Genomic DNA, 11,764 nt, shown 5'->3' on the forward strand with positions numbered 1-11,764 from the left:
TTTCATTCTGGGGCCAACGGACGCGACATATCATGCATCTGGTTTCAACTCGTCTTCATAAAAATATTCTCCCCGTTGTTAAATCTTAAATGAAGTTTATTTTTATAAAATGCATTTGTTTGCTATTTTTGTATAAGCGTTAAATTCTAGGATGCCATAAATACTGACAATGGAAAGATGTCTGTAACGACACAATGAAGAAGGGACTCATGCCAGCTGGTTATAACCGATGACATATCGATCCGTTGTGTTGCTGTTTCTATGTGTCTATTGTTGGATATCATTTATTCCCCCCGGGGAGCTGATTGCATTCCCAGGACATTCCTCAACCAAGTAATTCTCCCGAGGAAGTAATAGTACCATATTGGTAGTGAAATTATGTAATTTTATTTGTCTTATTTTAAAAAAATTGAATCATCTTTTCTTAATCTATGTTTATATTAACAAAAGTAAAAAATCGATCTACACTAATGCATATATCTATATGTTTTGCTTTATCAATGAAATAAATTTATTTTAATGCGCATTTCTTTTGATTTGTAATACTTGTTTAATAGTATTTGTTTTTCATTCACAGGTAACTGCTGTAAACTAAAGGAAGGATAATTCATCTACTAAATGACATGAAACCTATTTCAATTTGTTAAGTAATATGCACTGAGAAATACATGTACAAACACATGCAATATATGCTTCAAATAAACATTCCTTTACATAAGGATTTTCCAAAGACGGTACATATTTTAGACAATAACTGTTTTCAAAAGTGTATGACTTAGAATTTACAAATACATTTTTATTTATTTTAACAACATGCAAGGAAATGCTGGAGAAATACGTAATTTTTGTGTTGTGTGTGGTTCAACATTTTCAAGTAATCAGAGTTTAAAACAACACATGTTCACACATACTGGAGAAAAACCTTATTCTTGTGAAATATGCGGTTCAGCCTTTTCACAGAATGGTAATTTAAAATCACATATGCGAACACACACTGGAGAAAAACCATATTCTTGTCAGGCTTGTGGTTCAACATTTTCTGAGAATTCTAGTTTAAAACAACATTTGCGAACGCACACTGGAGAAAAACCTTTTTCTTGTCCAATTTGTGATTCAGCATTTGTGAATAATTCTCATTTAGTGAAACACATTCGAATACACACTGGAGAAAAACCATATTCTTGTCAAATTTGTGGCTCATCATTTACAGAAAATTCAAGTCTAAAACGACACATTCGAACACATACGAATGAAAGACCTTATTCATGTGAAGTATGTGGTTCAGCATTTTCTGATAATTCTAATTTAAAAAAACATTTGCGAACACACACTGGAGAGAAACCTTTTTCTTGTCCAATTTGTGATTCAGCATTTGTGCATAATTCCCATTTAGTGACACACATTCGAGCACACACTGGAGAGAAACCTTTTTCTTGTCCAATTTGTGATTCAGCATTTGTGAATAATTATCATTTAATGAAACACATTCGAATACACACTGGAGAAAAACCATATTCTTGTCAAATTTGTGGCTCATCATTTACAGAAAATTCAAGTCTAAAACGACACATTCGAACACATACAAATGAAAAACCTTATTTCTGTGAAGTGTGTGGTTCAGCATTTTCTGATAATTCTCATTTTAAAAAGCATTTGCGAACACAGGAGAAGTAAAATAAAAAATAGAATCGCAAAAAAGGGAAAACCTGCAGGTCTTCATTTTCAAAAACTTCTTACTTAAAAACAAACACATTCGAACACACACTTTCAAACAAACACATTTGAACACATACTGGAGAACAAACATATTCTTGTGAAATTTATGGTTCATAATTTACAAAGATTTATCATTTAAAAAAACACATATCGACTGACACAGGGAGCAACCTTATTTTTGTTACATATGTGAGAAAGTAATAAAACTCCATCATGACAAGTTTCAAGAAAAAATACACAATTAAACCCGGATCTCCAACTTCCAACATAGACCCCACCACCATGTCTTCTTCTCCAACATCAGGGGTCTACATTCTAACCTTTCAGATGTTGAAACCCAATTACAGAAGACTAAACCAGATCTCTTATTTCTAAGCGAAACTGGCATTGGACAAACTATTTCCCTAGATGAGTTCGTAATTAAAGGATACTCTAACTTAACTTCCAAATCTGACCCCCAAGATTACCATGGGCATGGAATATGTGCCTATATTAAATATGGCTTTTCATATGTGTTTCCGGGTTGCATTTACTCACACTACTGCATTTATATTTACTCTCTCACTACCACAACAGCGGACATACTATCTTTAAAAGCATATCTGAGAAAATTGACCATGTCCTATCTGCTTATCCTTCAGCTAACATTCACGTATGTGGAGACTTCAATGTACACAATGTGGAATGGTTGACCCACTCAAACAAGACCGATGATGAGGGGAGGTTCTGTCACGATTTCTCCATTGCTTATAACCTCATTCAAATTGTTCCCGAACCCACCCGTGTCCTTGACAATGACGGCCAGTATGCGAGTCTCCTAGACCTTGTTCTCACAACTTACCCTGAACTATGTTCAGTTTCTGTTCTGTCTCCTCTTCGATCTCCCGACCACTCTGTTGTATGAATTAAGATAAAAATGAAATGTAATAAGTCCTCAGACGTACCTCTCCATCGTACAATATATCGATACACTATGGCTGACTGAGATAGATTCCATGGATTTATATCAGATCTACCTCTGCATTCCATGTTTAAAAAGGATATGTTCTCTATAGTATCAGACCTAACAGAATGGTTAATTGTAGGTATAGACCGTTTCTTACCCTCAAAAAAGTTCCAGCAAACCCTAACAGCCAGCCATGGTTCTCTCCAGAATGTGCTGCTGTCATTGCGCACAGAAATCACTTTTTCCATTGCTTCCAACGTAATAGATGTATGGAGACTAAAGCCACTTTCAGGACTGCCAGCAACCATTGTAAGAAAGTAATAAAGAATGCAAGAGAGTTGTATGCTCAGTCTGTCAAGTCCAAAGCAGCTGAGCAGCGGCTTGGTACTCCCCGGTTTTGGCAAAAAGCAAACAGAATCGTGAACAGAAGTGTGTGCGCTATCCCAACTATCATCAATAGACCTGAGGTAATCTTGTCAGCATCAGACAAAGCCAAACTCTTTGCCAAGAACTTTGCAGCAAATTCTACCATTTGCGACCAAGGCTGCCAACCCCCAATATTTCCTCCTATATCAGAAAACACTCTATGTGATATACAAATATCTGTGCGTGATGTTGTCAAGCTAATCAAAAACCTTGGTTCCAGTAAAGCAACCGGCCCTGACGGTATTCCAATTATAGTACTCAAAAAACTACAACCAGAACTAGCGCCCTTACTTACTAAACTGTTTAAATGTTGTCTTAACATGAATTGCTTCCTATCACCTTGAAAAATCTCAGTATGCCCTACTGTATATTTAAGAATTAAGGTGATCGCTTATCCCCCTCTCAGTACAGGCCAATAAGTCTCCTGTGTGTCATGAGTAAGTTGCTGGAATCTGTGTTAAATACAGAAGTAATCAACCATCTTAGAAAAAATATCGTTCTTAGTGACACACAATATGGTTTCCATTCTGCTAGGTCAACAGCAGATGTGCTTATATTTATATCTCATAGGATTAGCATATCTCTCGACGGAGGCAACCTTTCTAGGGCAATTGCTCTTGACATATCAAAGGCCTTTGATAGAGTATGGCATAAAGGTTTACTTCACAAGATCTCCAGCTGTGGTATAGCAGGAAATGTCTTCTCAATTATTAAATCATTTGTCTCTGATAGGTTCATAAAAGTAGTAGTTGATGGGCAAAAATCAGAAGCTCACCATATTAATGCTGGAGTCCCTCACGGGCCCATTTTGGACCCAACTCTTTTCCTGATCTACATTAATGATCTTCCAAATCACATCTTTACATCATTCGTAGACATTTTTGCTGATGACACTACTATCTATGGTAGCACATCTAAGACCGTAAACAACTAAGTTTTCTCTCCTCTGACCTTGAGCAAGTGGTACAATGAGGAAAGAGGTAGCTTGTTACTTTTAATGCATCTAAAACTAAGCTTTTATCTTTACATCATCAACACTGATCCCCATCTGGCATCAATTGAAATGAATGGCTCTTGTCTTGGGGAGACATCATGTTTTGATAAGCTTCTGGGCTTGACCTTTACTCCTGATCTTAAATGGAACACATACATTAAATCCGTTGCCAAGGCCACTGGGAAAATGGTGTGATACTTCTATCGATCCTGTAGATATCTCACTGCTAATGCAATTCTCTATCTATATAAGAGCCAGATACGTCCAAAAATGGAGTACTGTTGCCACATTTGGGCAGGAGCTGCTAGAAAGGACATCCTGCCTTGATAGAGTCAAAATAGACTTCATAGCCTCGTAGGGTGTCCTTTTCTCTTCCCTGCAACCTCTTTCTCACAGAAGAGATGTTGCGAGTTTGTCTCTGCTTTATCCTTATTTTCATGGCAAGTGCTCGACTGAGCTCCAATCTATTGCCCCCTTCGCCAAACTTTCACAAGAAACACTCGTCTAGCTGAAAACACTATCAATAATTCCCTCCACTCTTTATCTGTGCCTAAATCTGAACGTAGATTCCATGAACAAAGCTTCTTTCGTAGAACTGCGCGCCTATGGAATTGTCTTCCGTTTGCCTGCTTTCCAGCTGACTACAATCTGGTTGTCTTCAAGTCCAATGTAAACAAGCTCTTTATGAGCCGTGCCACTTAAGTTAATAAATCTACCGAATTTCCATTACTAACGATTACTATATTGTCCAATTGACTACTGTACACTCAACTCTCATCCTCGAATGGTCTCTGGGCCTTTATAAGTGGTTATGCGTATGTAAAAAACAAAAAAAAAACAGAAAAAGATGCTATCTTTGAATGTCTAAGGTCTCTCTATACAGGGGTTTGTCAAGACTACCTTACATGAAGATATTTCCCCTAGAAATAAATCCTGACAATTTTTTAATATAAAATATTCACGAAAAATGGTGGACGTTCTCCAATAAAACCACGAGACGATAAGATACTAAACACATTTCATTTAAATGATCATGTTAGAAAACTACTGACACCTGAAATGTAATTAAAAAAAAAATTGTTCTCACTTCAGTGTTTTAAAGGTAGAGGAGAACTTTAATGAAATATTCGAATATCTGTGGATCTCATGTAGAAACTAAGTGTTAGACCCAGGAGAATGGCTGACTTGGCTATCTATTACTTCTTTCTCAAATTAAGAGATCTCTGCTACTTTATGACAACTTACATGTCATTATCAGGATAGGTGCTGATAACCCTTACTCTAAACATCCAAACACGAGGCTGAGGCTGTAAACACCCACTGCTGAGTTGTAAAAACTCTTTAATAAAAGTTGTTAAAAAAATAACACATTACATCTGCATGTAATTTCAGTTTGAAAAATGTGCGATACGAACAATATAAAGTGAAAGAGTTATGTCAGCTCAATTTGGATAGTTCTAAATAAACAATAACATACAAAAGCATTTCAGTGTGAACAATTAAAAATCTATTAAAAATCTACACGAATTTTCGAATTGAAAAGAATTGAACTTTTCAAGTAATAAAATGGAGAAAATAAAAAATACTTCAAGTTCATTTCATCAGAATTCCAAAAGCAAAATATCTAAAAATTAAAACTTTCTGGTAATACCATTATTTCGTATGACTTTTATATTGACTGACAACAATTGTACATAAATAATTTTTGTATGAAAACATTAATCCACCATTTATAAATCCACACATGTGCAAACTCGTACAAAATAATATGTTTGTTATTGCTCATAAATGTATTGATCTAATATCTTACTGGCCAGAATATTGCAGAACTCCATTTGTCAATCGGCCAATATTAAATGATGTTCAATCGAATTACTGTCTGCCTCATATTTGTGGGTTAAAAAATTGCATCTCAATTCTATGATATCACTCAAAAGTTATTGTTTACGTTTTTTTCTTCTAATAATCATATTATTATTTTCTTTCTTAAAGCTTTCCTTTTTTCCTACTCCTTCCTCTTCCTCTTCTTCTTCCATATGAAATGTTGGTTTTTATTTATAATCCTTTTCTTTCTTTTGATTTCTTTATCAAAATAAATTTCTCATTGTTGGAGAAATATTAGTTTAACTGTGAACATTTACATTTCAATAAGTCGTCAACCACACAAGTTTATCTGTGTATGTATATCCCCTTTTGTTTGACCAGCTGTGGTTTTTCAACTCAATACCTAAGTATTCAAATTTTGCCTGTTTCTTTTAAGAGTAATAAATTACATTTTACAAGTAATATTATCGTTTAACATTTGTTAATAGATTAGTAATAAAAACGACACAAGTCAGGTTACGATGTGAACACAGCCAAGTTGGCTATATTTTTTTCATGTTCTTTGAGGAAGTGTAGGTGACGGGGGTACCTATATTATCTTTATTTAGTGATGGTGTATCTAAAAGAAATAACTCATATTATAACATCCCTATTTTCGCAAAACAACAAAAACCAATTAAAACACAAACAAACTACGACATATGTAAAGCCTGATGGTTCGATCAGGGACTGTCCTCATTATAATTGAGCTTTGTAACGGACCAGAATATATATTACCCTAGCTCGCCACAAGAAAATAATGAAACCAATGGAATTGAAGGAAACAAAGACTCAATTGATGGATAAGATAAACATCGTTTATTTGCTGTTGAAAGAATGAACGTTTTAGTTATAACATGTTCATGTCCGCACGTGTGTAACCAATGTTCGTTGCGGGACTGGTGTTGTAGCAAGAATAGGAAATGTGTTTTCATCTCAAGTTCGGGCCACTATCGTTTGTTCGTGCGTGGGAAAAGAAATGAGTGTTGTAGTGGAAATTGAGAATGATAGTCCAGCGTGTAGACAAAGAAGAGGATATAAGAGTTGACGTCAGTTAGCAGTCAGCTACGCGGTGGTGTTCTCAGGGACCAGTAGTAGATAGAGAAAGAGTGTAGGTACTATCTGTTGGCTCGTGCTCCATACATAGTAGTAAGTGGGCGTGATACACGCGAGCGTGCACCTCCTGAAAGGGAGGCGGCTGGTTAGCCCAACCTCTCTGGTCGAGAGTTGGTCCTAAAAGGGTTAGAAACAGCTTGTCTCTTTGTTTTATACTCGTTTCCGGTGATCATTTGCGCATGTGTATAATTCCTTAGAAAGCGGAAGTGACGTCGTCCATGTGTGCGTTCATGTGCGCCTGTGTGAGTACATATGTGTGCATTAGCATTTGTGTCTATACACGTGAATGTGAGTGTATGTACGCGAACGTGAATATGTGTACATGTGTGGACGTGGGCGCGTATGTTTGTGTGCGCGTATGTATATGACATAGCTTGAAATGTTAATGTGTTTTTTGTGAAACTTGAAAAAGGCTCGTACAGCTTTTTAGGTGGTCTTATTATGCAACCGAATCTGGATGTTTTTTATGAGTGCAGAGTGTCTTGTGGCGTGTATTTAGAACAGGTGTGTCATTGGTTGTGGTGGTGCTGGTTTGTTCCATGGGTGTGTAATTTATTGTAATACCAACTGTGCTGATTCTCCATGAAATTCTGAGAATATCACAGATGTGGATGCATATGCTTCTAGGTTCATTGTTGCTGCAGACCTCTTTTCTCGCAGATGCTTGTGGTTTCTCTGAAGCAACTTATAGTAATGAGACAACGCAATGGAGTTTCATTCTATATTAATAAACAAACTTTATTTGTTATCTTCGTTAGTAGAGTGTACAAGGGAGAAACGGGTTAGTAGGTTGAATGTTCTTGTGTAGACATAGAATTAATATATTGCCGGCTTGAAAAAACGTCCATGCCAAATGTTTCTTGTTAGAACTAGTGCATAAATGTTAAAATATGCACACTAGACGATAAACTAAATGATATGACGTATGTACATACACACATTTACACGTACATGAATATACAGATAAAATATAAACCCGTTACATGTGTCTCCAATATGTACCCAACTATTCAACATGTCTCCAATATGTCCCGTACATAACACATCCTATGGAATGTTCGTAGGGAAAGTGTGTTACCTTCTGCACTTGAGTCCACTTTGCCTTTAATATGTAGGTGCTTGGTCTATTGATAAGACTTATTTGCAATTTTGTGGAGATTATCGTCCAATTATCTTTGCTGCTAAATTGAATCAAATGTCAGCTGTTCGAACTCTCTGTATTATAATTCAATTTGTGTCTGACTTCATCGAGCAGATTCGATTGTTGTGCTTTTTACTCTGAGTCTCACGCGGTTGTTTTTGAGTTGTGTGTGTTGTGTGTGATTGTTCTTCTTGTCTTGTTTTCATTCTTATCTACGCTCTAAATATGTGTACATTACAAATACTTCTGTAAATTGAATGAAAGCTTAATTTTGAAATTTCTTAGGGGTCCATAATTTTGTTAAAGATTATCAAGTTCGAAGCTCATGAAGAAAGCCAGGGATTATTTAAGCCTTTACCTTAGCATGGACTATAAGACAAACTCCTGTGATATTCTGTATGCAAATGACTATTAAGAAAAACAACGAAGCTGATTGTCCTCGTATGACCAAATCACCTAACAGGGATTGTTCTCCGTCAGAAAAAAAAATATTTATGACTGCTACAACTACATTGCCCAAAACGTTATAGAAGTAACAAACAAGATGAGGATAGTAGTCCCAATAGATTTTTCCTATTTATTTTCATTGATCTTATCAATCTGCAAAGGAAAAACATGTATGGAACTCGGCGTCATAGGAGACACAGAATAAAGAGAAAATACCTCTGAGTACAATACACTCGTTTTATTTACGCATTAACAAACTTTAAGAAGATAAAGAACATAGCATATCTGTGGTTTGAGTTGTCCCCCTTTGCAAATTGGCTGTTTGGAGAAATGGAAAACTAGATGGCTCTGTGTGGTTTGAGTTGTCCCCCTTTGCAAATTGGCTGTTTGGAGAAATGGAAAACTAGATGGCTCTGGTTGATAGTCAATTTGCATAAGTGGAGAAATGGGCAGCATATAAACGGTACTTTTTTAAAGCAGGGGTGAAGAGCACAGAGAGTGAAACGACGGTTGGAAGAAATGACGACGAATTCTTTTTGTGTTGGTGAATTATTTTTTGACGTTGAAGAGCTCGACCTTTTGGAAGGAACAGCTGTGTCTTATATATTTTTTTTAATTTCTTTTTTTTTCCTACTTCACTACAAGCTATTTCGGCGGGAACTATGGAAGCAAAGAGGATCAGCAGTGAAATGCTTAAGACGTTCTCTGGAGAGGGAGATGTTATAACCTGGCTGATCAAGGTTAAACTTGTTGCTAAGTTGCGGGACATCGCGGATGTAGCCAGCTTGATACCGCTGTATCTTGATGGTGATGCTTTGGCCCTATATCTGGAGATGCGGGAGGAGGATCGACTGTCTGTTGACGCCATTGAGGAAAAGTTGAAGGAAGCATTTACCGAAGGACCGTTTGTGGCATATGGCAAACTAAGCCATATGCTGTGGACCGGAGAGCCTGTAGATGTTTACGCCAACAATATCAGGAGGTTGACGGGACTAGCAGGATTCAATGGAGGAGGCCGTCGACAGATGGTTAAGATGGCTTTTATCAATGGCCTCCCGGACCATATTTCTATAGCTCTGCAGCAACAGCCCGGTGTAAATACTATGGAGGTGGCGGAGTTGATTACACAGGCTAGGGTGCTGGCCAGGAAAAAAGAGAGTGAGCAGGGAATCGTAGCTGTCGCTCAACGAAGCAAACTGCAGCAGGAAATTGTGAAGGACGAAAAGCAGAGAGGACTATGGCAGAGACCCAGGTTCTCTGGCAGATGCTACCGATGCCAAGGCCCCCATATGGTGAGGGAGTGCAGGGAGCCAAAGCCAGAAGTCACGTGTTACCGCTGTGGGAAATCGGCCACATCAGCAGATTCTGTTCCCAGGGAAAACTAATAGGGGGAGCCACTGCGCCGGTGGCTACCCCACTTATTCGATGAAGGCGCTTCAGGGTATGTCACCACAAGTAGAGGTGACCCTAAATGGACGAAGTGCAAAAGCCCTTGTCGACACGGGCTGTACTTCAACAATTATCACCAAAGACATGGTTGACACATGCAATGGAACCAGCAGCATTACGGCAGTTGACGGCAGAGAGGTGAAGTGCAATGGCACAAGTATCGTTCGGTTGATGGTATGTGGGATGTCACTAACAATCCAGGCGATTGTTATTAACAAAATTGTCACGGGTGTCGATGTGGTTCTAGGGATGGACGCAATTGCTCGACTAGGGGGCGTTATGGTATATAGGAACTCCGTGAGATTTGGAGGACATCAAGGGGCTGCAGGTGTGCAATTCGAAAAAGGTGTCACAGGAACGGCCGGGTTAGACAAAAGTTGCACGATAGAGGATCAAGATTTCTCTGCAACCTTTGATGGTGAGAAATGGACAGTCAAGTGGGCATGGAAGGGAGAACCTCCCATACTGAACAACAGAGTGGAATGCTACGAGCATACGTTGCGAGGAGGCACAAGATTTGAATTTGAGAAGGAGGTGGACCGATGGATCTCAGAGGGGATTTTAAGACCATGGACGGAGAAGGCGGAAGGTGTGCTGCCGAAAATGGCGGTTGTTCAGCCCACAAAACAAAAAGTTCGGCCAGTACTGGACTTCAGGGAGCTGAACGTACACGTTGCGTGTCACACGGGAGGCGATGTGATGGACGTGTGCGGAGAGACCATGCGAGAGTGGAGGCAGATTCAGAAGGCTGCGACGATTGTGGATTTAAAAATCTGCATACCTACAGATCTACATTTCACAGGAATTCTGGAAATACCAGCTGGTAAGATACGTACTGCCTGACTAGGTTGGGTTTTGGCCTGAATTCTGCACCAAAAATCATGGCAGCGATTCTCAAAACGGTGCTAAGCAAGGAGGACGCAGTCAGAAGAGCCACCAGTTCCTACATTGATGATATTTTGGTGGATGAGACGGTAACAACTGCGGAGGACGTAGTAAAACACCTCAACAGCTTTGGGCTAATTGCAAAACGCCCGGAATCGTTGGAGGGAGGAGCTGTGTTAGGGCTCCAACTAAGAAAGGACCAGATAGGACGGTTAGTGTTCCGGAGGGGAAATGAGATCCTGGAGGTGTCGGAAAAATTGAGCAGGCGAGAACTCTTCTCAATATGCGGAAGACTGGTGGGCCATTACCCTATTGCAGGATGGCTACGGACTGCATGTAGTTATATCAAAAGGCTAGCTAGTGGAGCGAAGTGGGAGGATGGAGTTGATAAAGAGACTGTGGACATTATGAGAGAGATTATTGAAGAGGTGAAGAGGGAGGATCCAGTGAGAGGTGTTTGGCATGTACCCAACAGTGCAGAAGGTGTTGTGTGGTGTGATGCAAGCTGTATAGCAGTGGGGGTCACCTTGGAGTTAGTTATTTCGAACTACTATTTTCATATGTAAGGAAAACACACATGCATTTAACCCGACGCATACATGTTTAATGACTATCTTCTTTTCCCTTCAGAAAATAACCAATAATATGTTAGTAAATGTTAGGTACGGGCAAAAATGTACGAATAAAGATGGGGGGGCATAGTTTTGAAAGCCGATTTATCATAATTTTTTGTAGGTTTCCAACTACTTTTTGATTGTCTTTGAAAGATTAGAGATTAAAG

General features: G+C 38.5%; 1 protein-coding gene across 1 annotated transcript in view; it reads left to right on the forward strand.

Moving 5' to 3' along the window:
- Positions 1–6,368, forward strand: part of LOC145273346 (uncharacterized) — a 72,060-nt gene extending 65,692 nt beyond the window's left edge. Inside the window, exon 5 of the mRNA XM_080127069.1 lies at positions 780–6,368. Within this exon, the coding sequence (XP_079983195.1) occupies positions 780–1,674 (895 nt within the window). The 3' untranslated portion in view covers positions 1,675–6,368. The remainder of the gene's footprint in view (positions 1–779) is intronic.
- Positions 6,369–11,764: the final 5,396 nt, after the last annotated feature.

The sequence above is a fragment of the Euprymna scolopes genome, chromosome 4 (genome assembly GCF_053919585.1).
Source record: "Euprymna scolopes isolate OS-2025 chromosome 4, ASM5391958v1, whole genome shotgun sequence".
NCBI classification, from domain to species: domain Eukaryota; kingdom Metazoa; phylum Mollusca; class Cephalopoda; order Sepiida; family Sepiolidae; genus Euprymna; species Euprymna scolopes.